This window comes from Balaenoptera acutorostrata, chromosome 6, assembly GCF_949987535.1.
Source record: "Balaenoptera acutorostrata chromosome 6, mBalAcu1.1, whole genome shotgun sequence".
Taxonomy (NCBI): Eukaryota; Metazoa; Chordata; class Mammalia; order Artiodactyla; family Balaenopteridae; genus Balaenoptera; species Balaenoptera acutorostrata.
This window is the reverse complement of record NC_080069.1, coordinates 117,263,622-117,290,906: the sequence shown is the minus strand read 5'-3', so window position 1 is coordinate 117,290,906 and position 27,285 is coordinate 117,263,622. Positions and strand designations below refer to the sequence as shown.

The following is a 27,285-nucleotide window of genomic DNA, read 5'->3' as shown; positions in this document are numbered from 1 at the left end:
AGAAAAGACACTTTTTTCTTGTTCACTGCTGTATCCCCAGGACCTAGAACAGCATCCTTTTTTTTTCCTCCTTCCAGTTTTATTGAGATATAATTGACATACAGCATTGTATAAATTTAAGGTGTTCAATAATGATTTGACTTTACATACATCATAAAATGATCACCACAGTAGTTTAGCGAATATTCATCACCTCATATAAATACAAAATAAAAGAAAAAGAAAACAGAATTTTTTTCCTTGTGATGAGAACTCTTAACTTCCATATATAACATACAGCAGCGTTATCATATTTCTCGTGTTGTACATTACACCCCTTGTACTTACTTGTCTTACAATGGGAAGTTTTTACCTTCTGACCACCTTCCTCCATTTCCCCCTCCCCCCACCCCCTGCCTCTGGTAACCATGAATCTGGTCTCTTTTTCCATGAGTTTGTTTTTGAAGTATCATTGACTTTATTATTATTATTATTATTATTTTAACATTGACTTTAAAACTGTGTTAGTTTCTGGTGCCCAACATAATGATTCTAAATTTCTATACATTTCAAAATGATCTCCACTAGGGCAGCATCTTTGGGTGCTCACTGGTATGAATGAGCTGGATGGAGCCGGAAAAGCCCTGTTCACCTTAGTCTTCTGGGGAAACCAGGGCAACAGGCGAGGCCTTCCCCAGTCGGTTCCTGAACGCCAATGGATGACAGACTCTGGGTGGAAGGAGGGAGTCTGCCTCGTGACACCTTGGCCAGGAGCCAAACGATCTGAAGAGAAAACCTACCCTGATGTACTGGAATTCTTCAACAGGTGACTCGGACAGGGGAGATAACAGTGACATGCCGGTCACCCCACTTGTCTTGCTATGTTTCCTCGTGACCAGAAGCAGTTTATTCCGAATGGCAACCACAATCCTCAGCTCTCTGCTATGGTGAGTGTTAATGGCATACAAGTGGCAGCCTGGGAAGAGAAATCAGTGATGCTGAACACACGACGAGAGGCGGGAAGCCCCCAAGCTTTGACGATTTGGTGATACCTGAGAACCCCGGAAATTAAGCATAACCCAGTGAAATGACTAAGAAACGTTCCCTCCACCAGGCAAAGTGGGGACTTGAAATAAAAATTAGGTTGAATTACAGGACAATTAAGGAAGTCATATTCCCTCTCTACTAGAGTTTGTGGACTTAGCTTCACACCCATTACATGATATGAACTAAAGTGAAGGGTGATCAGAGTTCCAGGAACCAAAGTCTAAAAGTCTCTTTTCACAGGTTTGCTCATAGAGCTTAACTCATTCCAAACTTGTCAAACAAGACCTGGAATTTCCTTGAGTCCTCAACCTGCTTTTCTATCACTCAAGCTCTCTTAGGGAAGCAGTGATGCTACCTTTGTGATGTTTCCAAGTGAAAACAAATAAAATCAAATTCCCACTCATTTTTCTTTTCAGTAAAATCTGGGCAGTCTGAGAAAAAGATTAATTGGACAGAAACCACCAAAATATGAAGAATCGAGTCACCTTTGGTTTTCTCCAGCTTGTTTTCTCTGCAGTCATATTTGCCCTTCACGGCCTGCTTGCCCTCCATGCCCCTCTGCACAGCGCTGAGCCTGAAGACAAAGAGGCGGGCGTCTTTCCCTGGTGGGATAAAGCAGATGGAGGAGATGGATGGAAAAGTAAGACGACCTGGAAGAACTGAAAGGGTGGATTGTATAGGAAAACCACTGCTCGAGGAATCAGAATTTGAGGTGTTCCAGAATCCAGGAGAAACCCCACATCGCCTTTATGTAATGATGCAATCAAGGATGCCCCCCCGCCCTTCTCTCCCTCACCATCCCCTCCTCAGAGGACATATGGGCCACCAAGGCCCCTGAGCCCTGGGCACCAGGAGAAGAAACAGCTGGCACCACCGATGCAGCCCGAGCCCCACGACCCTTGTGTCGGCCGCAGGCTACACTCTTCCCTTCCTCCCAGAAAACATCACCTGGAGAGGAGTACCACCTTTGTCTGCTCTGAAAATCAGAAGGTCCAGCGCCTCCAGCACATGCATCTGCTTCACGGGCAGAGTTTTGTCAAACACTGGCACTGATGGAAGGTCATCTGGAAGAGGAAACCTGGTTACCTGATGCTGCAACCCAGACCACACTTTCTAGAACCTACAAAATGTGCCTGTGGGTAGTTTTGGACCCCGGTTCTCCCTAGGCGAGGAAGGAGGACAGCTTCTAGAGCTTTCATAAGGGCTACACAGAAAGTTCAAGCACTAGTCTCCTCTTAGCTCAGGGGGAAGGACTGGCATTTCTTTCCCAAAGGCATTCACAACTCCATACAGGGAGCATAACGGCAGGGCCCCTAAGCTGTATTCTTCTCCTCAGTGTTCATCAAAGAAAAGGCAGCATCTCCCAATTCCAATTTTTGCTGGGATTATTCCAAAGAACTGAACACCAAGTTTTAAAAAATGCTAATAAGCTTAGCCATTTCTCTTGAGCATTTTCTGATTTTTTGTCATGTTTGAAATCACATCACATCTTAGGTTATTTTGCATATTTCTCAAGAAAGCAAAATTAGAATTTCCTTTTGTATATAAAATAAAAACAAACTTCCTATTGCAACATGCCCTATGTCCGCATCAATAGTAATTTACCTATAAATTTTCAGTATTTCTCCATATAGGAATATGAAATCTCCTTTTTAGACAGAAATAAAAGAAGAGAGAAATATCAATTACGTTTCCCAAATAACAGGAAAAAACTAATTTTAGTGGAAACATTTGGGAAGACGTCAGGTAAACAGATGATTAAAGACACTGCAATTATACATAGGATTTGTTTTTAAGCTTACTTACTGGGATCTTAAATTGCCAGCAATAACTTTGCTCCCGGGGGTCCCTTGGACAAAGAGGGCTAAAAGAATTAAGGCTGTTCCATAAGCAAAGGGTCTGTTCTGAGCTTGACATAGACTCAGGGTAAGGCAAGGATGTCCCAGGATGGTGTAGACATTTTAGGCAGAAGTGTCTAGCTTATTCTTTATCTGCACTTCGAAGACACTTAGGTCTTCAAGTGTTCAGCTGTGGGTGTGGGTGTTTCCTTAATTGTAATTTAGGTGTGAGAGGCCCTGAGGATCTTGGCTCTTCCAGAAACCTGTCTGGGAGTTCATCCCTCCCTGGATGGTGCCCAGGAGGGAGTAGAGCTTTTATCATCCCGCTCCTGCAGGCCTGTGAGAGCGCTGTATTTTTCAGAGCACAGAGCCTGCTAGGCTCTTATTAGACAGAGGGCTTGGCTCTAGTTGCCCTTCATGATCGGGGCTAATATAAATTCTGTGACAGCCCATCAAACACTTTCCTGCTCCTCTAGCCCAGGCCTTCCCAAGAGGATTGATTCTCAGGCTCTTTGTGCTTCTGCGGGGGAAGACTCAATTTTTCAAACCATGAGATGATCACTCCAGTATCCGTCTCTATGTTTGACTAAGTGACTATGCTTGTTTCATTTTGTGAATGACAGTTCACATACACTGAGGGCTTCCTACATGCCAGGCCTTAATGCTAAGTGTTTTATGTGTCATTTAATGTAGATTTCCCAATGACCCTACTAGGTAGGAACTTCTAATACTCCCATTTAACAAATGAGGAACCTGAGGCTCAGAGGTGATAGAAAATTGTCTAAGCTCACGTCTTGAGCTTGCGGAACCCAGGTCCGTGCAAGGACAAAGTCTGGGCTCTTAGCCAGTGTTGTAGCCTAAAAACAGCACTGCATCCCTGTGGATTGATGGGGTGAGCACAGGAAAATTGTGCCGTAAGGAATTAATGTGACAGAAGCACTTCATTTTGCGGTTAAAACAGAGGGATACCGTGTGGCTGCCTGACTATGTACAGAGTAAATGAGCATTTATTCTCCATCTAGTCTTTCTCAGGTGGCTAAACAGGTTTATATACAGCACAGGAAGGAAGGGAAGGAAAGGATATGAGAAAGTGACGTGGAGTCAATGACTATTTCATAACATGGTTTCCTTCTTGTAATCTCTTTAGGAAGAAACAATCTTTTAGAGCTGGCTTTCCTATTACTGCAAAACCAAAACAAATGGTGATAGCATATTTAATCAGTATTTAGTCTCCCTTCAGAGTAGGTTTTGCTACACTTTTTTTTGCAAAGAATCTTGATGTTTAATAGTGACCTTGAAAGGAGCAGACTCTCAAGGGGGTAAGTCTAATGAAATTAAGCAGAGGCTAATGGGACAGAGTGGAACTTGGCGTGAAATGAAATGGAGAGATTCACTCACAGAGATAATTCGTAATACAATTAAGTGTAGACAAGAAAAAGGTAAACAAAGAAATAACAAGAGAATTATGGCTTAAAAGCACAACAAGGAATACAAAGAAAGCCTTAAGGGTTATTCTCTTTTGAGCAAAGGCAAACAGGGATGCATTACTGCATAACTAGGACATGAAAGTAATAACCTGAGTAATACATCTAAGCTGGTGGTGGGTGTATATGGCTACCACCTGTGTTAAGACAACGTCCCTCAAGTTTGAAAGAAAAGAATTTCCTGGCAGTCACAATAATCCTTATATCTGACACTTCCATTACATTTTGGATACGTAAAGATGAACATTTCAGAAAGGGACTTGGTAATCTTGGTTTGGATTTTACATTTACATAGAAGCAACTCAAATAGAATTTTTTTTTTCTGTTTTTAGGCAAGCCTTACAAATAGTCACTATGAAACATACTTTCTCTTTCCTAAAAAGGCAAACTGGTAGAATTTGACATTCTTTTCATCACAAAAATTTTCATAATTATTTGCCCAGGAGTATAGTCTTGGAAATCTGCATCAAGGTAAAGACAGTCACATTGGTAGAGTTTAATTTAATTTTAATAAAATGTAGTTGGTTTCATGGAGAGAGCACTGGACAAGGAGTCACCTCTGGGTTCTGGTTCCAGATGTACCACTAACCAGCTGTATGGTCTTGGGCAGGTCATTTCACATCATTTCTTTAGGCCTCCGTTTCTTCATCTGTAAAACTAAGAGACTAGACTAAACCCCTAAGGTTTGTTTTTTCCAAAAAATTCTTTTATTTGGTTGCACTTTGAGCACAATCTATAGATTCTGTTACCTTCTGGCAAGTTCATAGGGATAGAGTAATGATGATAGCGACTGTTTGGTAAGGTACTGCTGTGTGCCAGACGCTGCTTTAAGCGCTTACAGGTAAGTAAGTAACGTCGTGTAATCTCCGCATCTCCTCCCTTGCGGTTAGGATCATCATCCTTATTTTGTTTCGTTCATCATTTCTCATTATTATAAACTATTTTTTAGCTACTTAAAAAATTACCCCCACTTTAGAGAAACCTGAAGCTCAGAGAGGTTTTCTTCAAGATCACAAAGATTTTCTAACTGTTTTATAAAAGTTTCTAAAATTAAATATTTAATTTAAATTCTGAATTTATGAATTTTAAGTTATCTGGCTTTCAGTAAATTAGTTACATACACAATTATATATGTGAATTTAAAAAATTATGTTATGGATACAACATTTAAAGATATAGCAAAAATAACAGATAAGGTCAGAAATAAGTCCATTATAAAGTCTTGTCCACCTCTCATCGTCCTACCGGAGGCACCTAGCACGGGGCCCGGAACACAGCACGTACTTATAAATGTGCTGAGTCAGGGACTGAGGAGGGAGTAAAGGTCGAGGCCAAGGATGGGAAGATGCTGCAGTTTTAGGCCGTTACGTTACTCTCACAGGAGGTGGCCTTCAGGATGCTCATAAAGCATCACTATGGTAACCAGAGACCGGGAGGCCTGCTCCTGTGCCCTTGGAAGGTGCTGTCTCTACACCTATGGCTCCCTCTGAAGCCCCAGGACATGACTTGCTACTAGTGTTTAGCTCCTTTATCATTCATTAGGAGTCTGGAAGAATCCAAGGGGCCTCCTGCTGGAAAGGACCACACAGTCCTTGAGGCTAAATTAAATCCCCACTTGAAGTTGAATACCCTCTACGGCATCCTTGCCGAGGTCATGTCTGATTGGTGACTGATCTGTGGTGACAGGGAGCTGACTGCCTCCCTGGGGACAGGCTGACCCACCCGGCTGTGAAAAGTTTGGTTTTATATTGAGATGAGATCTGTCTTCCTGTCAAAATCTTTGTTTCTCTATCCATCAAATATAGGTTATCTAAGATTCTTATTGTTTGTTTTGGATACTGAGTACTTTTTGAATTAGAAATCTTAAAAGAAAAAAAAAAGCGTTTCAAGAGACAGCATATCCCTGAGACAGCGGCTCTAAATAACAACCTGCCCTTGTCAATTTAAAGTAAAATTTTGGAATCATGATAAGTATTGGCCGCAAAGGAGATTTTCCTTGCAGCTTATTCGATATCCACAGACTAATCGGAAGGGATGAAACTGTCATGCAGGCCCGCGCCCACCCCCCGCCCCCCACGGCCCCGGCTTGCCTGTTGAAAACAAGGGAGTAATTTTTAAGGAAATAAAGCTCTGCTAAGGACACTGCTGAGGACCCATTTATCTAAAGGGAGCTGACCGGTGGTCACCCATCTTAGAAGTACTACAAGTTATACAAAGAGAGACATTTGAAGGAGCAGCTACTCACTAACCATCCACTAGCAAGACTCCAGCATCAGTGGAAACCAGCAAGGCCTGGCCCCAGGGATCTGCACACACGGCTTCGTGAGGGAAATTACTGCAGAAACACTGGGGCTCCCAAGGCTGCGAGGCAACCAAGCATCAGAAGGTAAGTGCACCAGAAAGAACACACCGACCCATCAGGTGGAAACGCACAGCACACCACCGCCCAAAACAGCAACACAGATGCCCTCAAACCCTGGGAGCTAGAAGGGCTCTGACTCAGTTACCTTTCTTAAGAAGAAAAGTCTCCTTCCAGAAACGCACGCAATAGGAAAAGGCTGGAGTCACATGTTTCTGGCACCGTGACCAGAGTCTATATTGTAATGACGCCCCACAGGGGCAATTGAAGCATTGGTAACGTTTTCTAAGCAAACATTTCTCTTTATTATAAAAGGAAGTCCCATCCAACTCTCTAAAAAAAGTCAGATTCCTGTGTTGCTGATTCGGCAAAATTATTAAACCGTACACAATGCAAGAAGTTGATATCGTCTTAACATGAAAATGCTTACTGACCCATTTAAGGCTACAAATCTTCAAGAAAAAAATAACACCTGTTTGTAGGAATATGGCGAGGGCTGCTGATGAAACCCACTTGTGTTCTCCCACGTGACACATTCACGTCATGGAACTCGCATCCTTAGTTTCATTCCGTGTCGGGCAGGAAGAGTCAGCCCCACCTCACTGCTGCCTCGGAGCTGCGGCCGATGCCTGGAGTCTGCAGGCGTAGTTCGTGGCTTCTGAGCCACACCAGAATCAGGGACATTCTCAACCGAACCATTAATTTCCCTCCAAAGCATGTGGCTTGCCCTCAAGGGACAAGGAAGTCAGTCTGTGGAGATTCTCAGGGACGAGTTGAAGTCCCATGTCTTCACTTTTACCTGGGGCTGTACCAGAGCCCGTGTGCATGTGTAGTAGGTGTGTTTGCATGGTCTGGGTGAGCACACGCTCACACACTCAAAGTAGAAGCGATGGCTCTGAGGTCACCTGCAAGGGTGTCATTTGGGATGAGGGTAAACACTGTGTGCATTATTGCTGTCTTAGAAAAGTATGCTTTCCCTTTATAAAACCCAACAGCCTCAAAATGAATATTCTAATTGCTAAGATGAGGCTCAGGCTGTTGTGAAAAGATCACACAAAGAATGTGAAGATATTTTATAAACTGAAAGAGGGCTGCACAAGTGCAGGTCATTACTTGGAATGGCAGTTCCCTAAGATTTCTGGAAATTCTGAGTTTGTGACTTAGAGCAGGAGGATATGGAAAAGCAAAGCCAATGTAAATGCCAACTGGGCGACAGACACAGACGCTAGAGCATTAGACACCAAGGTGGAAAGCCAACTCCAAATAACAGAATGTTCTCTGAGTGCAGGACACAAGATCAGAACGCTTATGCAGAACTGGGGTTTTTAACCCGGAAGATCGAGGGGCCCTGAAGGATCCAGGGGGTGCTTAGGGAGGTCCGTGAAGCCCTGAAACTGTATTCAACGTGCTGTATAGGTGCCATTCGTAATTTTAATGGGCTGGAGTGTGTGTGTTGGGGGCATGGGGGTCCACTGGCTTCACGGGCCCTCAAAGTGGCTGGGGACTGCAAGAGTCTGAGGCCAGCACGTCGGAGGTGTCAGCGATGAGAACTCAGCCCCAGACCCACAGACGCTCTGGTCTGAGGCCTGATGGCATTTATCATTGCACTGGACTCCCTGCTGCCACATGACGGGCTTGGTGCAGATTCTGAGGGCAACGATGTGGTCTTCGGGCCTTCCTGCCCAAGCCCAGAACTCTTTACTGGCTCCCCGCTAAGGACATTAACACAGCTCATGGAATGATGGATGCCTAGGAGACCGACAGTGCCCATGCTCTGGAAGTAGAGCACCCTCGGGAGCAGCATGTGGGACTCTGGCCTCTGCGGAGCCAACTTCACAACAGTCCGTGAGGGCCTGTAGAGTAGTGTTTCTTCAAGGATGGCCCGTGGCCCACTGGCAGGTCACGCACTGATCCAAAAAATGGAAGCTCTTTCTTTGTCGTTTGCAGGTGAACAAATTACTTTCATTTTCATGTACACCTAAGAACTTCTTATTAAGAAGGTTACTAAATCTTACTGGAATTTGTTATCTATAAAGGGCTTGACAACACTGCAAATTCTACTATTCATAGGAACAAGCAGATAGTGGGAATTTTTGCAACCTTTGGAACCTTTGGAAAAGATGCTTTGCCATCCGTCTTGTCTGAAATTGGCTGTGGTTTTTTGGCATCAGTTGTATTTTGAGCTCATCATTTTCTTGAAACCAGACTTTAAAGTTTGTAGGTTCTGCAATTCAGATACAGATCATCCATACCTTTATTGCGAAAGTAGGTGTATTTGTAATTCTTTTGCTTTTACGATGGCCATTTCTCCAGTGATGCACTGTCTGTGGATTTGTTCCATTTAACTACCGTTTACATATTCTGAACATAGACATATTTCAGTATGTAGGGTATGGGCTTTACAATACGAAATCATGCTAACAGTAAGTTTGTACTGCGACTTGTTTTCATTGTTTTCTCTTCTATGCTTGATGACCACCTAGTTCTTTTTCCACAGGAAGTGGAAATGAGAAGTAGATACTCAGGCCACAGAATGATTGGTTTGGCTGAATGAACTGTAAATGAAGCAGTGGTTGCTCAGCTGTGGTCCTGTGACCAACACCATCAGCATCAACTTGTTAGAAATGCAAATTCTCAGGGCCCACTCAGACCTGTGGAATCAGAAACTCTGGGGGTGATTCTAACACACACTAAAGCCTGAGAAATACTGCCCTAGAGCCTTGCCATTTAGTGTGTCCGTGTCAGCAGCACAGGCACCACTTGAGATCCTGTTAGAAATGTAGCATCTTGGCCCTGCCACGCAGAGCTGTTGATGAGAACGTGCACTTGGTCAGGATGTCCAGGTGGTCTGTAGGCACACAAGGCTTGAGGAGCACTGCTGAGCCCAGTCTGCTTTTCCAGGCCCAGTCTAGAAGCGCTGCTCCTTTAAGCAAAGGCACAGGCACACTATGGAAACAGGGGGGCTCTCACTAGATGCCATCCAACTTTATCTGGGGCTTCCCCTGCGGACTCTGCTGTAGATAAGCTGTTCCTCCTCCTGCTCCACAAAACTCTTTCTAAGAATCTCAATAACTTCATTGAGGACAAAGGACATTCACAGTTGAACTTGAAAGCATCATCGACTCACCTCTTTTTTACAGATCCCCGCGGCCACCAGGCTTGATGGAGCATCCCCTCTCACGATGGATTTCAGTTTTAGTGCCTGACAGAACAGAGATCTCTTTTAGTTTATCAGGCAGTAAAAGAACAGCAGGATCAACAAGTATGATTTGAAAAAAAATTTTTTAATGAAACAGGAGTAATTTCCGGCTAAAGTTTCAGGTTCCCATGCTGCCCTATCATTGAAGATAAGGAATGGAGTCAGCTGGACCTGGTGAAGCCCTCATGACTCCAAATGCTTTCTGTCATTTCAACTAATCAGTATATCAGTACAGTAATTTCCAAACCATCAGTATTGGAAAAAATCCCCAGGTCCCTCCTCAAATTTGATGAATCAGAATCTCTGAAAGTAGAGTCAGGGCATCTTTTTTTTTTTTTTTTTTTAATATTTATTTATTTATGACTGCACTGGGTCTTAGTTGCAGCATGTGGGATGATCTAGTTCCCTGACCAGGGATCGAACCCGAGCCCCTTGCATCGGGAGCGTGGAGTCTTAACCACTGGACCACCAGGGAAGTCCTGAGTCGGGGTATCTTTAAACACGGACCAAAGTTGGAGGGCCCCAGTAACAGTGCACCTGCTTTGGGAAAAGGTTATCTTTGCTGTTAAGCTTTCCTGATCGCCTTGCTATTGGCTTCGACTTTCGGGTCAGAACCTTGTCTGCAGCTGGCAGCTCTCCTCCTCCCTCTTGTGACACGGGACCAAGGCAGAAAGCTGTGTCACCTCCAGAACTAAGTAATACTAATGTCACGTAGGAGCAAGGCAAAGGGGGAATGGTTTCCTCCAAAATCTGGAATAAGGTGATGCCTGGGAGCCGCCTCACTGTGACGACTACTTCCAAGCGGTAGGGGGAATCCAGGTCTCCTGCGAGGACACCCCCTATGTGCTGACTCCTGCCAGGGAGGAGTTCAAGGTGCTTTCCCTAAATTGGCTCCCCACACTTCAGAAAATTCCCGGGAGGCAGGCAAATGATACATGCTCCTTTATCAAGAGGGAGCCCAGCCTGGGCCCTGTGGCCTCTTGCTCCCAGCCAGTGTCACCCCCGCTTCAGCAGAGGGCTTTCCTCTCACTCACGCCTGCAGAGAGCTACGCCTACATGGTTATCAAAAATCTCCTTTGTCTAGGGACTTCCCTGGTGGTTAAGAATCTGCCTGCCAATGCAGGGGACATGGATTCGAGCCCTGGTCTGGGAAGATCCCACATGCCGCGGAGCAGCTAAGCCCATGCGCCACAACTACTGAGCCTGTGCTCTAGAGCCTGTGAGCCACAACTACTGAGCCTGTGCGCCTAGAGCCCGTGCTCCGCAACAAAGAGTAGCCCCCGCTCGCCACAACTAGAGAAAGCCTGTGCGCAGCAACGAAGCCCCAACACAGCCAAAAAAAAATCTTCGTATAAACAACAAGGTCCTACTGTATAGCACAGGGAACTACATTCAATATCCTGTTATAAACCATAATAAAAAAGAATATGAAAAAGAATATATATGTATAACTGAATCACGTTGCTGTGCAGCAGAAATGAACACATTGTAAATCAGTTATACTTCCATAAAATTTTTAAAAATCTCACTCGTGGTTCCACAGTAATCCTAAGATAAGTGACAGAGCTCTTCCAGGAGTATGCAAACATAACATTCTTTGCAGGTGGGCCATCTGGTTTGGATGTCAGAATAAAACAGGTGTCAGAATAAAACCCACCTGCCCTATTCTAACGAACTCTGCCTGGCGGGCCTCCTCTTTCTTCCGTGCTGACTTGGGCGACTCTGGTAAGACATCACTGAAAGATCGTCTATTAAGCATGTTCTGAAAAAGAAAGACAAGTTATGAATTCCAAAGATGGTTGTCAAATCTCATCCTTTGGCTTCTCTTAGTGGACAAACCTATTTGTCCAAATGATCCTACTTCTGCCTTCTCTATTCATTCTCTCAATAAGCATCTATGTGGCACCACTTAAGTGCCCGCCAGGTCTGTGCTAGACGCGAGGGATTAAGGAGCCAACGGGGGGAGAGCCCGCCTCGTAGAGGCTGAGAGCTCGGGCTCTGAAATCAAGCAAACCAGCATCCCCCCCCTTACTAACGGCCTAACAGCGTGGTCGGCCACCACGCTGCACACACAACTCCAAGGATGCCATTCTCAGAGAGGGGCACCCCTGGAACATGACATACAAAATTCTATGTGAACGGTACTCCCTGGAGTTGTGCAGCTCTGTGGCCTTCTGGGTAACTTCGGGCAAGGGAGTTAATTTCTGAGTCTCAGTGTCTTTGTGTGGCTAATACCGGTCTCTGAGGTGTGTTACGAGGACTAAGTGAGGAAATGCATGGAAGGTGCTTGGGCACATACTCAGTAAATGTTAGTTTTCTTCCAAACTGCAGAGAACTGGGTGCACGCATGCGATTAGCATGTATTGGCTGAGCATCTACTGCTCTGCTGGATTTGGGGGATGTGATGCACATGGTCTGTGTCCTGGTGGAGCAGAGTCTACGGGGGAGACAAATTAAGTAACTGATTACATGACTGGCACATGGGATAACTTCTATGAAGGGGAGGTCCGTAAAGCATGTGGAGGCATTTAACAGGGGCACGTGGCTTCAGCTGGGGACTGGGGAAGGCTGCTAAGGCAGTGATGTTTCAGCTGAGACCTGAAGGACATCACATATTCCTCTCGGTACCCTCTCTTCACCGTTTCCTGACTTTAAGGAAAAAAGGGAATGGACAGATTGCCAATTATGGCTGGCTCTTTAGGGCCCTGGGGTTGGTCTGGACCAATCCCTGTGAGTAGTTAGGGTGTATCGACCAGCCAGAAGTCAAGGGCACCTGTAAGATGGTGGTGGTCACTGTGTTGAAGGGAAAGGACTGCACGAGCACCAGCTCTTTTTGATGTTCTTCATCTCTCCGGGTGGCCACCTGAGACCGGACACTGCATTTATGTTCACATGTCAGTAGCAACTCCTTTTGCTGGAGTTTGTGGCTGTACCGATTCTAGGGAAGTCTCCCCCCTTGTTCTGCACTTCCTTGTTAAATTTGGGAAATGCTTCTAAACAACGATGATTTCATTTTGCATTAACACTCATTAGCCACCCTGACATGTGGCGATCTCGCACTGAGTCTAGAGGTCTCCAAAAAGCATGGGTGCCCCTTGAGGCGCTGGGTTCCTCAGGGAGGTACTGGGTCCCATCAGTGTGGATACACCTTCAGCCTAGGAAGTATCTGGCACAAAGTGGATTTTCAGTAAATGTACATGCTTATTTCAGTGCCTGAATATGGGGCTCGCCAGTAAATCTCCAGAAAACCTTATAGAGTCCCCAGTCTCTCCCCCAAAATCCCCACTTTGCCTGTCTATCAGCTCCATGGCACGGGTAATGCTGAGCAGTACCCCCAAAGACAGATACCCAAAAAGTACTCTCAAATGCTCCAGGGATTACTGACTGACATTCATGCCCTCAGCCTGCATCTCGACATCCACAGGCCTTGGCTTTATGAAAATCACGCTCCTGTATACGGACATTCAACATCCCTTCTTCCCATGACAACCATGAGAGGACATGAGCCCCTGGAGGCCACAGTCCAGTGCTGACAGCAGGATCAGGCGACTCTATGCTTTTCTAACCAGGACTCATCGCTAGGACTTGTGTTCTCAACTCAGACCCCGTGAGAAGGAAAGAACACCACGGATCCAGGGTTACCTTATGCAAATCTGGCATCAAATCCTGGTATAAAGATCGAATCAACATATCCAGAGTTCGTCGACGTTTCTGGGCGAATGTTGGGGTTTCCAGAGTGGCTTTTTCACCATTAATTACTAAAATAAATCAAGTTATAAAGGGAGTTACAAATATTAACAGGCTATTGAAGAATGCCCTTCTCAAGGAAACTCCTCACAGTAAATGCCACCCACTTTCCTAATACTGGTATAACTCTTCTTTCATGGAAGAATGCTAAAACTCTCTAAATTTCTCTGTACAAACCCATAGTCCATAGGTATGTCTATCTTACCCTTCTTGTTGGATTACAAGCTTCCTGAGCAGAGGGTATATCTAATTACTTGAAGACCTAGCACACACCCAACGTGTCCTCATCCACAATTCCACCCACCCACCCAACCATCCATCCATCCATCCGTCTATCCCACCCACCCATCCATCCAACCATCCCACTCATCCATCCATCCTCCTACCCACCCATCCATCCACTCATCCAACATATGGGCCAAACCACCAGGATGCCATTCAATGGGATTAAATATATATTTGCTGCATTTTGTTAGAAAAAATAACAATTGCCTAAGCAGAGTACTGGGATTCTTAGCTCAATGAAAGTTTCTTCTGGAAGAAAAAGCCGGTGGTTTAGTGGACAACAGACACTGAGAGTCAATAAAGTGGAATGTCCAGTTACACATTAGAGCACAGAATAGAAAGTGTGCAGTACAGTTAGGAGCTTGAGGTCAAGATAGTTATGGGTTTGAATCCCAGCTGTGCTGTTATCTGTGCATTTTTAAGCAAATTATTTAGATTCTTGGGGCCTCAATTTTCTAGCTTGTAAAATGGATATAACCATATTTCCTTATAGGGTTGTTGTAAGAATGTAAGTCATATAATACGTATAAAAGAGCACAGAGCTAGGCATATCAAACTGAATAAATATTAGCTATTTGGTGGGTAGGATGGTAGGTATAGATGAGAACCCAGGAGAGACCTTCACAACACTGTCAGAAAACTAAATACGCTTCTTGTGAAGAATTAACAGAACATGGAATGCCATCAATGCTTAAACAATGATGTTTTCTTTACAGCATCCTGGGAGAATTGGAAAAAATGTATTCTGATGTAGAACAAGTTGCAAAAACATTTCAAAATAGAAACTTACATTTCACTAGCAAAAAGTCCCTGAATTCCTGGTGGTCTGTAAACACCGGTGGGGAGGGCAAGGGTGGGCCAAAGAGTGGTACGCTTTCCTCTGAAAATATTTTCAGCCTGTGTAGAGAACATTGCAGAATTACTTGGTTTTTCTTCAAAGATCACCGATATTTGCATCTTAAATTTGTTCAGTTGCCTATATGATATGTTAGGAATACTCCTTCCACAGGAGGAGGGCCTTCTCTGGGCTGCCAGAGCCTTGGCCACCATGCAGCAATCCTATGTGCTTTAGAGCAAAGACCAAGTCTTACTGGATCCTTTGTGGTCCAACCCACCAAGCCGCAGGCAAGGTCAGGCACCCCAGGAACAATAGCAAAGACCACCACTGAGCACCCACTGCACACCAGGCAGCATACTTGGTATTTTAAGACAGCATCAGCTGATTCTCACCAAACTGTCCAGGTAGAATCATTACCTTCACTCCACAGACGAGGCTTGAGGCTCCAAGAAGATAAACACTTATTTTTTCAAAGCCTCAAAGTTAATAAGTGATAGAGCTGGGATTCTAACCCAGATCTATTTGGCTCAAATTTCATGCTCTTTTCACAACATCATGATACCTTTTAACAGATTAATTTTTGAGAATGGGATTAATTTTTGAGAAGGATAAACGGGCAAGAATGTAGCCTAGGAGGGAGGGGACTCTGGTCAAGATCAAACATATCACACTTGTGCCCTCTGTGGAGCACAATAACATTCCTGACCCTGACCCTTGGGTCTACTCCATGGAGCAACACTATATGAGACAAGCTTTTCCTGAAGACACGGTGGCTTTCAAATCAATCAAAAAATATGTATATCAAGAGTCTCAGGACTTCCCTGGTGGCGCAGTGGTTAAGACTCCGAGCTCCCAGTGCAGGGGGCCCGGGTTCGATCCCTGATCAGGGAAGTAGATCCCACATGCATGCTGCAACTGAGAGTTCACATGCCATGACTAAGGAGCTGGCGAGCCACAACTAAGGAGCCCGCTTGCTGCAACTAAAACCCGGTGTGACCAAAAAAAAAAAAAAAGTCTTAAAATGAATGCCAAATTAACATGTAAACATGAGAATTAGAACAAGCAATCAAGGTAAAGTTGTTACCAACCTGTAATTGTCCTTTTGCTGATCATACCTCACTAAGGCAAAAATATCTGTGGTGATGGTTAAGGAAATTAATCAACGACCCCAACGCACACAGTCAACGGCTTGTGCTTTGCAAACCCTGTGTGCAGAATCATCCTGGGCCTGCACTCCTGGGGTCAGGGCACCTGTCACCCATAGGCTGAGATGGAACCTTGACTTCTGTTAAAGAGACAGCCCGGGAAGACACAGGTTCAACCTCTGCATGTTCATCCTTGCGGGAAAGGGCTACTTCTCCAAATCCGTCAGAAAAGCAATATAAATAACACTATTAAGCAACTACAACAAAGCAAAAAGATCAGTTCCCTTGCCTGAAAGTATACACAAGATCCCAAAATGAAATTAGTCATATATTTCATCTCACACATTTTGAAAAGAAAAGAAATTTAAATGTTTCCACTGTACACCTTCCCTCTCTCTCCTTCTGGCTTTGGTAGACAAAACAAACCAAAACAAACCAGTGTAGCTGGCGGCAGCCTCTCAGTAGAATCTACTTTGCTTGTGTTGGGCGAGTTGAGTCTGAAATAGTACCACCTCCACCAGCTTTTCTTTCCTTCTCCCATTCCTCTTCCTCCCCCACCATCTCCCAGCCCCAGCTTTCCTTAGCTAGGGCTTAAAAACCATCCTCAGTCCCTCAAAGCGTTTCTACTCCTAGACTTAGTGGAAAGAATTTGCATTAATTATCGGCTTGTCCCTTTCCAAAAACAAATATGCCAAGCCTCAAATCTAAAATTCATAACAAAAGGAAATTCTAAAAATAATGATGATCTCTCTGTCACTCTGATCACTTCCCTCCCCCTCCTGGAGAAGTATTCTTTCTGTTCTACAAGAAGAACCGCTGCAGGAAGAAGGAAATATGAGTCCTACATCAGTGAACAGAGCAAGATATCACTTGTTATTAATGTGTACGTGCAATCTGTTTTCTTCCCTGCCCTCATGGCAATTTTGTGAGGCTACAGTGAACAAGTCAAAGGATGCAGAGCAATCTACTTGCAGATGCAATGAGTCACCACGGTTCTATCTCCCAACATTTTCACTGGAGTTTCCAAGGAACATGAACAACTAGACCAGAATTTATTCTGAAAAATGCCTATTAGTTGCCTTTTACTTATTATGTACAACCTGCAGGCACTACTGCTGGGTCTCACTGTCACGGCCAGCGGCCCAGGACAACGGAGCCAAGGCTGGGGGTGTGTTGGGCTGACCATGCTCATGTGCCAGGCCTGTGTGACTGAGCTGAGATTGGACATTACCGAGAACTTCAGCAGGGCTTTGGCAGCAATATGAGCTAAAGAGGGATGAGAGGAAGCAGAGGGAGAGCAAATAAAAATAGGATTAATTCTATCATATCTCAAATGTCAAGAGATGGTAATGTAGCAGCCATTCCTAGGGCTTAGAATCAACAAAGACACATTATTTTGGCTTTTTATCTTAACTTGCAAGTTTTTATACCTAAAGCAAATTTCTCAGAGGATTCACTAACTATAATTCTTCTAATTCCTTTATTATCAATGGGTGGTAGGAAGTTTCCCTCATTTCATAGACTACCTGAGGAAAGGGAAGATAGTTCCAAAGTCAAGAATCCTCTGAGAATGCGTCCATCCATTACTACAATGGATGGAGAGAGAAGAGGAAAAAATACAACACAGTGGGTCTAAGAATCTAGCAACGCAAAACAACCACAAATGCCAGTCAACCGTAACATTTGGTTTGAGGGTCATTTTAAGGCCAGTGAGGCTGACCAACAGCTTGCTGATGGGAGGGTTCACACAGGCTCAGGATACGTGTAAAGTGGGAGCGGATCATGGAAGGCTTGAAGGCAGGAGAAGGTTCCTCCCCTTCCTGGAACACGATGGTGACGATGTCATTTCCAATGTGGCGCTTCCTTTCTACCTGGATGCAAACATACAACACATCCCTTGAGAAGTTTGCTCACACACGGTACATTCACAGAGTTAAAGCACTAACTCGGCACGACAAACCCCAATGCTCACAGAGCCCAGAGCTTCAGTATCTTTGACTCCTTGCCTCCTAAATTTCACCAGCCCATCTCCCGGCTTCCCTAGCCATCTCCTCCTCTCCTCTCCCAATTCAGGCCTGCATTTCCTCTTGACTACCCTCCCTCAGGAGCCTCCTTAACAGCCTCCTTGCCTCCGTTCTCTCTCAGTTTACTGCTCTGATTGGGTTCACCTTCACTCCTGCTTCATCTCCTTAGTCTGGCATTCAAGGTCCCCAGACCAGAGGCACTGCATCAGAATTCCCTGGGGACGAGGCTCAAACATGTATATTTAAAAATATAAATAAATGCCTTCGCTAGTTCTGAAGCATATACTTGGCGAGAACAATGGCCCTACCTAATCTGACCCCAGCTGACCTTTCCAAAATGATCTCCTAGACCTGTGGTCAGTGAATCTTTTCTGTACAGGCCCAGACAGTAAATATTTTTGGGTTTGCAGATCGTACTGTCTCTTTACAACCATGTAGCTCTGCTGTCGTGACACAAAAGCAGCTATAGACAATACATAAATCAGCGGGCATGGCTGTGTTCCAGTAACACTTTATTTAACAAAACAAGCAGTACGCTGGATCTGGCCCATGGGCTATAGTTTGCCAACCCCTGTCCAAGACCTTTGCCTAATTGGCCAAACAGAATGATTCACTGTACTCTATGGATCCCTTGTGTGTCCCCTATTCTATACAGTAAGCTCCTGAGAACAGGATCCCTATTTGATTCATATTAGATATCATTCTCATTTTGCAAATAAGGAAACTAAGGTTTAGAGATGTTCTAATAATTTCAATTCAATTCAGTTCAAAAAGATTTTTGGCAATTGTTTCTTGGATATGACACAAAAAGCACAGCCAATGAAAGAAAAAAATACACAAATTCGACTACGTCAAAATTTAAAACTTTTGTACATTAAAGGATGCTATCAACAAAGTGAAAAGGCAGTCCAAAGAATGGGAGAAATATTTGCAAATCATATATCCAATAACATATACAAAGAGCTCCTACAACTCAACAACAAAAAAACAAATAATGTGATTAAAAAATAGGCACAGTACTTGAATACACAATTCTTTAAAGAAGATATACAGATGGATAATAAACACACAAAAAGATGCTCAATATACTAATTATTAGGGAAGTGCAAATCAAAAGCACAATTAGATACCACTTCACACCCATTAGGATAGCTATTAAAAAAAAAGAAAATAACCCAAATAACAAGTGTTGTTACAAATGTGGAAAAATTGGAACTTATGCATTGCTGGTGGGAAAGTAAAATATAGCCACTGCTGTGGAAAATGTTATGGTGGTTCCTCAAAAAATTAAACATAGAATTACCATATGATCCAGCAATTCCACTTCTGGGTATATACCCCAAAGATTGAAAGCAGGGACTCAAACAAATATTTGTACACCAGTGTTCTTAGTGGCAGTATTCACAATAGCCAAAAGGTGGAAATAACCCAAACATCCACCAGTGGATGAATAGATAAAGAAAATGTGGTATAAACATACAATGGAATATTATTCAACCTTAAAAGGGAAGGAAATTCTGACACATGGTACAACATGGATGAGCCTTGAGGACATTGTCCTCAGTGAAATAAGCCAGACACAAAGGGAAATGCTGTTTGATTCCACTTATATGAGATTCCTAGAATGGTCAAATTCATAAAGACAGAGAGGAGAATGGTGGTTGCCAGGGTCTGGGGGAGGGAGAAATGCAGATTTATTGATTAATGGGTACAGAGTTTCAGTTTGGGAAGATGATAAAGTTCTGGAGATGGACGGTGGTGATGACTGCACAACACTGTACTTAATGTAATTAATGCCACTGAACTATACACTTAAAAGCAGTTAAAATTGTAAATTTTATGTTAAAATAAAAGTAAGTAATTTTTGATGTATCATCTGATGAGTGGATAAACAAAATGTGGTAGGTATCTAAAAAATGGGAAATTATTCAGCAATAAAAAGAGATGAGATACAGATACAGGCTACAGCATGGATGAAACTTGAAAACATGCTAAGTGCAAGAAGCTAGTTACAAAAGACCACATATTATGTGATTTCATTTATATGAAGTGTCCAGAGTAAGCAAATCAAGAGAGAAAGCAGATTGGTAGTTACCAGAGACTGGGCAGTGGTGGAGTGGGGAGTGATGGCTAAGAGGAGAGGGGTTTCTCTTTGGGGTAATAAAATATTCTAGAATTGATCTTGGTGATAGTTGAATAACCTTGTGAACATAGTGAAGTGGGCAAATTGTATGGTATATGAATAATATCTCAATAAAGCTTTTATATATATTTTTTGTTTATTATTATTATTTTTAGATTAATTAATTTATTTTTATACAGCAGGTTCTCATTAGTTATCTATTTTATACATATTAGTGTATATATGTCAATCCCAATCTCGCAATTCATCCCACCACTACCCCCCCTTCCCTGCTTTCTCCCCTTGGTGTCCGTACGTTTGTTTTCTACATCTGTGTCTCTATTTCTGCCTTGCCAACTGGTTCATCTGTACCATTTTTCTAGATTCCACATATATGCATTAATATACAATATTTGTTTTTCTCTTTCTGACTTACTTCACTCTGTATGACAGTCTCTAGGTCCATCCACATCTCTACAAATGATCCAATTTCATTCCTTTTTATGGCTGAGTAATATTCCATTGAATATATACCACATCTTCTTCTTCTTTTTTTTTTTTTTTGAGCAGATGGTCATTTTTATTTTAATATGCTTGAAAATGAATTTATCAAGTTTTTACATTATTTATCAAAATTTACATTTTTTCCCCGAACTAATTGCTTGAAATAGTCGGGAGCACACATATTCCCAAATCCAGACTTAATGACTTTTATACTGAGATACGTTTTCTGCTGGCTTCCTGTGAAATACAGAGAAGTAATTGTGGTGCGTGGACACAGGATCCTTTCATTGGCACCATCCAGAGGAAAGGCTTTTGATTTTATAGATACCACATCTTCTTTATCCATTAGTCTGTCGATGGGCGTTTAGGTTGCTTCCATGGCTTTTATATATTTTTTAAAAGTAATTATTGAGCTCCTATTATATGCCAGGAACAAAGCAGACAAATCTCCCTGCCCTCATGGGGCGTACACTCTAGCAGGGGGCACAGAAATTACACAGTAAATATAACAAACAAGTGTACTAAATAATACACATAACGTTAGGCGGTAATATGTGCAGTGGAGGAAAGAGAGCCACGCAGGGGCCTGGAGGCGCTGGGGGAGGGTGGGTTGCAGCTTTAAATTCAGCCAGGGGTTCAGTTTAACAGCTGACATTTGGGTAGATCTGAGGGCAGTGAGTGAGTCAACCAGAGGATACCTGGTAGGAGAGAGTTCTAGGAGAGTTCTAGGCAGAAAGAAGGGCAACGCAAAGACCATGACATGGGACAGTATCTGGTGACTCTAGGGAACAGGAAAGGAAGCCAATATGACTGGGAGGGAGGAAATAAGAAGAGCAGTGGGCGATGGGACCAGAGAAGGAACAGAGGTCACGCAGGGCCTTGCAGGCCACTCTAAGGATCTGGCTTTGACTCTGAGTGAAGCAGGAGTCACTGTTTGGGAAGAGACTGACGTGCATTTTAAAGGATCACTCTGGCTGGAGGATTGAGAAACAGTCTATCAGGGCACCAGGGTAAAAGCAGGGAGGCCAGAGAGGAAGCTACTGCAATAATCCAACAAGAGGTGATGGGGCTCAGAGCTGTGTGGTAACAGAAGTGTGAGGAGAATTTAGGTGTCATCTGAAGGTCGAGGCAACAGGATTTCCTGACAAATTGAAAATGGGATGAGACAGAGAGGGGTCAAGAATGACTCCAGAGTCATTTTGCCCCAGAAACTGGAAGAACAGAATAGCCATCAACAGAGATAAGACAGACTGCAGGAGGAACAGGTCTGGAGGAGAGTCGGAGTTCAGCTTTGGAAAGACTAGGTCTGAGACGTCGAGCCCAGGGGAGGTGTCGAGAAGGCTGCATATCTGGTCTGGAGTTCCCGTGAGGGCTGGCTGGAGCTTTAAGTTTGAGTGTCAGAGGCTTATAAAAGCTATTCAGAACCGTAAGACTGGATGAGATCATAAAGGGACGAATGAGTGTAGAAAGAGAAGGGAGCCGAGAACCGAGCCCTGGGGCTGGCAGCGCACACGGGGTGTCCAGAGCTAGCTCGTGGCAGAGCTAGGGCTTGGCCCAGATCCGGCTGATCACAGAGCCTGTGCTTTCATCTGGTCCTAGGTGCTGCTGTCAGGGTCTGGAATGCTGGGAGACTGGATGTTAGGGGTGCAGACATCACGGGACGTTAGGGAGAAGATGAGTCTCAGAGAGCCAAGTAACTACACCTCCTCCCCTTCCCCCATTGTGGTTTGGTCTGGTGATGGAGGAGAGAGATGAAGGAGTTAACTGTAATACCAGAACCTACAAAATCTTTGTGAAAGTTTGTTTCTTTACATCAGATTTGGGATGTGGCTCGGACTGTTCCACTAGCATTCTAGATGCTAGGAGGTCAAAAAGCCACCAAGATTTTATGAGCCACGTTGGCCTCTGACTTTTGACCATTACCCTAGGCCCCCAAGAAACCACGACAGGTTCAGAAGGAGGCTTGCAGTTAGTGGTCCTTCTCTGCTCTCCCACGATCAGGCACCAATAAGGTTCACCGTCACTGTGCATTTCTTTGACTCTTCCCACCTGCTTTATCTTCCTGGTAATAGAGACAAGTTTTCTACTTGTGATTTTCTTCATATCTACTGATGCTGGGCAAGTGGAGGACCCTAGCACTACCCATGGAGCCGGCCAGGATGTTGAGCACACCAGGGTCCATCTGGGAATATTTCAGTTCTCCTGTTAAGCGCGTTACGTCTTAATATGCTAACAGCCCCCTCAAAAAGATAAGATTAACGACTTAGGACTTCCCTGGTGGTGCAATGCTTAAGAATCTGCCTGCCAGTGCAGGGGACACGGGTTTGAGCCCTGGTCCGGGAAGATCCCACATGCTGCAGGGCAACAAAGCCCACGCGCCACAACTACTGAGCCTGCGCTCTAGAGCTTGAGAGCCACAACTACTGAGCCAGCATGCCACAACTACTGAAGCCCGCGCGCCTAGAGCCCGTGTTCCGCAACAAGAGAAGCCACCGCAATGAGAAGCCTGTGCACCGCAACGAAGAGTAGCCCCCGCTCGTCGCAACTAGAGAAAGCCCGCGCACAGCAACAAAGACCCAACGCAGCCAAAAACAAATTAAAAAAAAATAAATAAGAAAGATTAAAGACTTGGGTTGGGTGAAGGTTGAACTGTCACACTGCTTCCTCCTGTCTCTGGCTAATGCCCTTATCTGTCACAGGACATGGGCAATGTTGGTGAATGTACAGGGCTGAAAATGTCGGACGGAGTTGGGGAGGAGGAGGATTATAAAATACTTCAGTGGAAGTTTTTCGCTCTTATTGTTGAGATGTAAAAGGTCAACCCAATTCATGATGATTGGGAAGGCCAGCTTGGTCTCTCTTCTCCACGCGATCCCAAGATCCTAAGAGCTTCAGCTCCTAAGAGGTAGAGACAGCCTGGTAGCACTAACATAGGTCACCTCAACCACACGAGGGAAGACGCTTTGCAGAAAGTAACTCTTAGCCACTTAAGCAGGTTTCCTGGGCCGAGGCACTTTCTGCTTCCACCTGTCCTTTACCAGTTAGCCTTCTAAAATCAGAACAAGCTTAAAACCTCCAATGGGTCTCCACTGCCTATAAGACAATTCACCAGCTCCTTATTCCAGGCCCCAAACCACCAGACAGAACGAGCTCTTACTGACCCCCCTCACCCCCACCATGTCCCCAAAGCACCGCTATGTCTCATGACAACACCGCCATGTTTTAGCCCAATGATCTGCATTGTGCCTTTCCCCCTCACTGAAGTCTTACTGAAATATGGATTATAAGTGTTCAGAAAAAAGCCCTTTTAGCCCATCACATACCTTCTCTAGGTTCGTATTTTTCACAAATCTTTGCTGAACAACTGTCCATTCATATTTGTGATATTTACTTATACAGATGCCTTCAGTGTGTAAAAAAAGGGACAAGAATCTACTAAAAAGGTAAATGGAACCCCCCAAATCCTTCAAAAATCAGCAGCATGTATCATTGTTATATCTAGATTTCATCAAACTGGCAAGTTTTCTCCTGGAGATGGCTAATCTCTGGGGTGGGTGAGGAGTGTTCTCAGGTAGTTTTTTTCCCCGACAGGGCACAGGCCATGTAGACGCTCAGTGTTAACCTCCTGCATTAACCTGAAAAAACACTTGCAACCATTCCTCAGGAAACATAGTGTTACATCTTGGAAAAATCTCATTCTGACAAGACACAAGGCACATGGACAGAAGTCACAGAGAATAGGCCACGTATATGCAAGATAGTCCCTCAGGAGTGTAGAAAACCACACTCACACAAAGGCACACACACACACACACGTCCACACAGACGTGTACATGCACCACTGCCTCTGATCCTTTATTTCCTGATCAGTGAGAGTAGTTCTTCCTACGGCTTGTTGAAAGTTCAAATAAACAGACTGTTAACAACATCCCCAAAATTGGTGCCTGAAGTTCAGCTCATGTATTAACATCCATAGTCTCTAATTCTATGAAGTCATAGCTATGCTTTCTCCACACTGAGGTCACTGACTATCGAATGGTTTGCGTGTTCACACGTACCTGCTGTTTGTTCTCTTTGGAATATGGCAACATGGTGGAAACATGAAACATGATCTCATGCCCTTGGTAGATGGTATAAACAGAATGAATCCCCGTGGTGTCATCTGTAAAATACAATATACATTTAGTGAGCACAGAGAATTCTGAGGCCATAAGGAAATAGTCTTTATTTGCAGACTAGAGGAATACAGCACAGTTAGTACATCCCAAAGATCCTATGATTATCCACCTGAGTGGAAGCAACAGTATGGATCCCCCTCCAACCGATGCAAGGCTCCTGCCCACACGGGGGGACCTCTTCACCCCCCTCTAAGCTCGCTTGCTGTCTGACTCATGCCTTGCCTTGGAGCAGAGGAGATCATGAGAAGTCTGGGCTCAAAAGGAGAGTATGTTACAATCCCTTGCCTTCTAGTACTGCTGGTGTTCAGGACAAAATGAACACAAGACGACATACAAACAGCTATCATGTCCATAAAACAAAAGGAACTATATCCCTGGCAGCATTGTATAGTGATTCAAAGCGTGCGCTTTGGAGTTTAGACTTGGACTCGAGTTCTCATTAGCTACGTTCCTTTTGACACGTTACCTTGCCTTCTCTGAGCCTCAGTTTCTTAATTTGAAAATGGGGATGAAAACAGTGTCTAACTCCTAGGGATGTCTATCAGATTACACTGGGAAAGGGCAGTGAGGATGATGGACCTGCAGGTACTCCAGGAGTCACCACAGGCACACAGAGCTTGTCAGGGGGGCAGGGGCAGGGGGGAGCTGAGGCCTGACAACTGGGACCAAATACTTCATCCCTGCATCTGCCAGTTAAGTTACTCACAGGGCAGCTCTCACAAATCACCTAACCTTTCCGTATTCAGAATCTGTGACATGACTCCAACGTGGGCGAGATGGGGCCCCCAGAGGGTCAGGGTACCTGATGTGAAGCCTATCAAATTTAGGCCAAATGAGCCTCACATCACCTGCCTGGCTTACATCAAGGACTGTCCGTGAAGAGCAAATAAAATGACAGAAGTAAAAGTACAGGAAAAAGACTAGAAATGCTGTACAGTTATAAGACAGCGTACCCCACCTTGGGTATAAATTCAAATTCAGATGAGGCTGACTAACAAAAGTTATACAAATCACAGCAGAATGGATCAGGAGGCAACCTTACTTTTGGTGTCCAGACCTCCACGGTAGCCTGTCCAGCCCTTGAGAGTGATTGTGTCACCCAGGAGATTTAAAAATTTTTGAAAAGCGTCACTTCCGATTTCTGTAAGAAGAGGTCAAATGTGAAGAAAGTAGTGTCCACAAGTCCCCATTTTCTAACTATGCAGTGAAATCACTTGAAAATTAACTAGGCTCCGCCGACATGTGCAGCAGGCGAACAGAATGAGAAATCATGCTTCCCTCTTCTCGGAGACCGTACGGGAGGGTCACAGTTCCCAGAATCCGAGGAAAGGAAAACTACGGAATTAGACTAACCAACCTGAGCGTTGCCAGACTGGGGTCACAAGGCTCTAGTACTGAAAAATGAAAACATCATTACTGCTCCCATTGATAAGAAACGGGTCTTTAATATGAAAAGTGTGAAATAACAGGAAATAGGACCATTTTATAATTCTCTCAAGCATAAAAATCCCAGAGAAAAGTCGCCTCTTTGCTCCTGAGATTATGTAGAATGAAATTCCTCAAATCCCCATGTAATTTTCCAGTTAGACTGTATCCCTGGTGCCAGTAATTCGGTGACCAATAAATATTTGCCAGATGAAGGAAACTGGGCAACTTCTTTCCTATAAAGTTTACCCTGAAAATTTACCCGTCAACTTCATAAAACTACTGGCTGTTTCTTTGCATTAAAAACTCCAACGCAACAGGCAAGTTCAGCTGGGATCATCTAAATGGCAATGAAGTGGGGCGGGGTGTCTGTTAGAAGAAAGGAGACACTCACCATTGCTGAACATGTCATCATCTGTGAGCTGCCCATCTTTGGCAAAAAGAACCCCAAACTTGAAATTCACAGAGCCCTTACAATGAGACAACAAAAGGTGCTGAATTTAATTTTCTCATCAAAGCATACACAGTTATGAGATGTGCTAGTCGTTATTCAGGAACACTACAGTGACCTGAATGACTACTTGGTGGATTACTTCCTCCCCTCCATCTCAATGTTGACCAATATTAACAACAATCATTCCTTGATTTTCATAGCTTACAGAGGAAACTCTGTGCTCTTCTGTGAGTTCATTTGAAATTTCATTACTAATAATGTCTGCAGGATGCCAGGTCCGTCCTGCAGCAAAACAGTGCTGCAAATAAATAGCCCTCAGGAAGTCACGGGACTGGCACCGTCCGCTGATCAGCCCAGCAGCAGCAGTCTGGAACCTGGGGAGCTCAGTGTAATTCAAAATTTAACACGACAATCTGAGGCTGATATCTCGTGGACTCTTTTAGAAATAGAAATGGAAACTGTAGGCAACGTATTCTAAAAGCTCAGTTGCCCCAATTCCTAAAGCTATTTAATCTCAAGAAGTCATAAAACAGATGTGGGGAGAAAAAGGCAATCAAGAAGTAGTTAGTACAAATGTTCAGTCTACTATCCTCAACTTTAAATGCTGGGTTAAAATCAGACTCTGTGGGAATGATAAATACCAAATGCAAGATAACA

General features: G+C 44.1%; 1 protein-coding gene across 4 annotated transcripts in view; it reads right to left on the bottom strand.

Annotated features, from left to right (window-relative positions):
• The window catches only part of GARNL3 (GTPase activating Rap/RanGAP domain like 3), a 155,203-nt gene that overhangs the window by 21,707 nt on the left and 106,211 nt on the right, over positions 1 to 27,285 (bottom strand). For all 4 annotated transcript variants that reach the window (XM_007194660.2, XM_057549099.1, XM_007194661.2 and 1 more), the window contains 13 exons: positions 26,569 to 26,644; positions 25,792 to 25,890; positions 24,630 to 24,733; positions 17,684 to 17,792; positions 15,865 to 15,910; positions 14,729 to 14,835; positions 13,549 to 13,664; positions 11,564 to 11,668; positions 9,835 to 9,909; positions 6,598 to 6,709; positions 1,992 to 2,090; positions 1,512 to 1,628; positions 780 to 955 (listed from right to left, as the gene is read on the bottom strand). In XM_007194660.2, the coding sequence (XP_007194722.1) occupies positions 780 to 955; positions 1,512 to 1,628; positions 1,992 to 2,090; positions 6,598 to 6,709; positions 9,835 to 9,909; positions 11,564 to 11,668; positions 13,549 to 13,664; positions 14,729 to 14,835; positions 15,865 to 15,910; positions 17,684 to 17,792; positions 24,630 to 24,733; positions 25,792 to 25,890; positions 26,569 to 26,644 (1,341 nt within the window). The remainder of the gene's footprint in view (positions 1 to 779; positions 956 to 1,511; positions 1,629 to 1,991; positions 2,091 to 6,597; positions 6,710 to 9,834; positions 9,910 to 11,563; positions 11,669 to 13,548; positions 13,665 to 14,728; positions 14,836 to 15,864; positions 15,911 to 17,683; positions 17,793 to 24,629; positions 24,734 to 25,791; positions 25,891 to 26,568; positions 26,645 to 27,285) is intronic.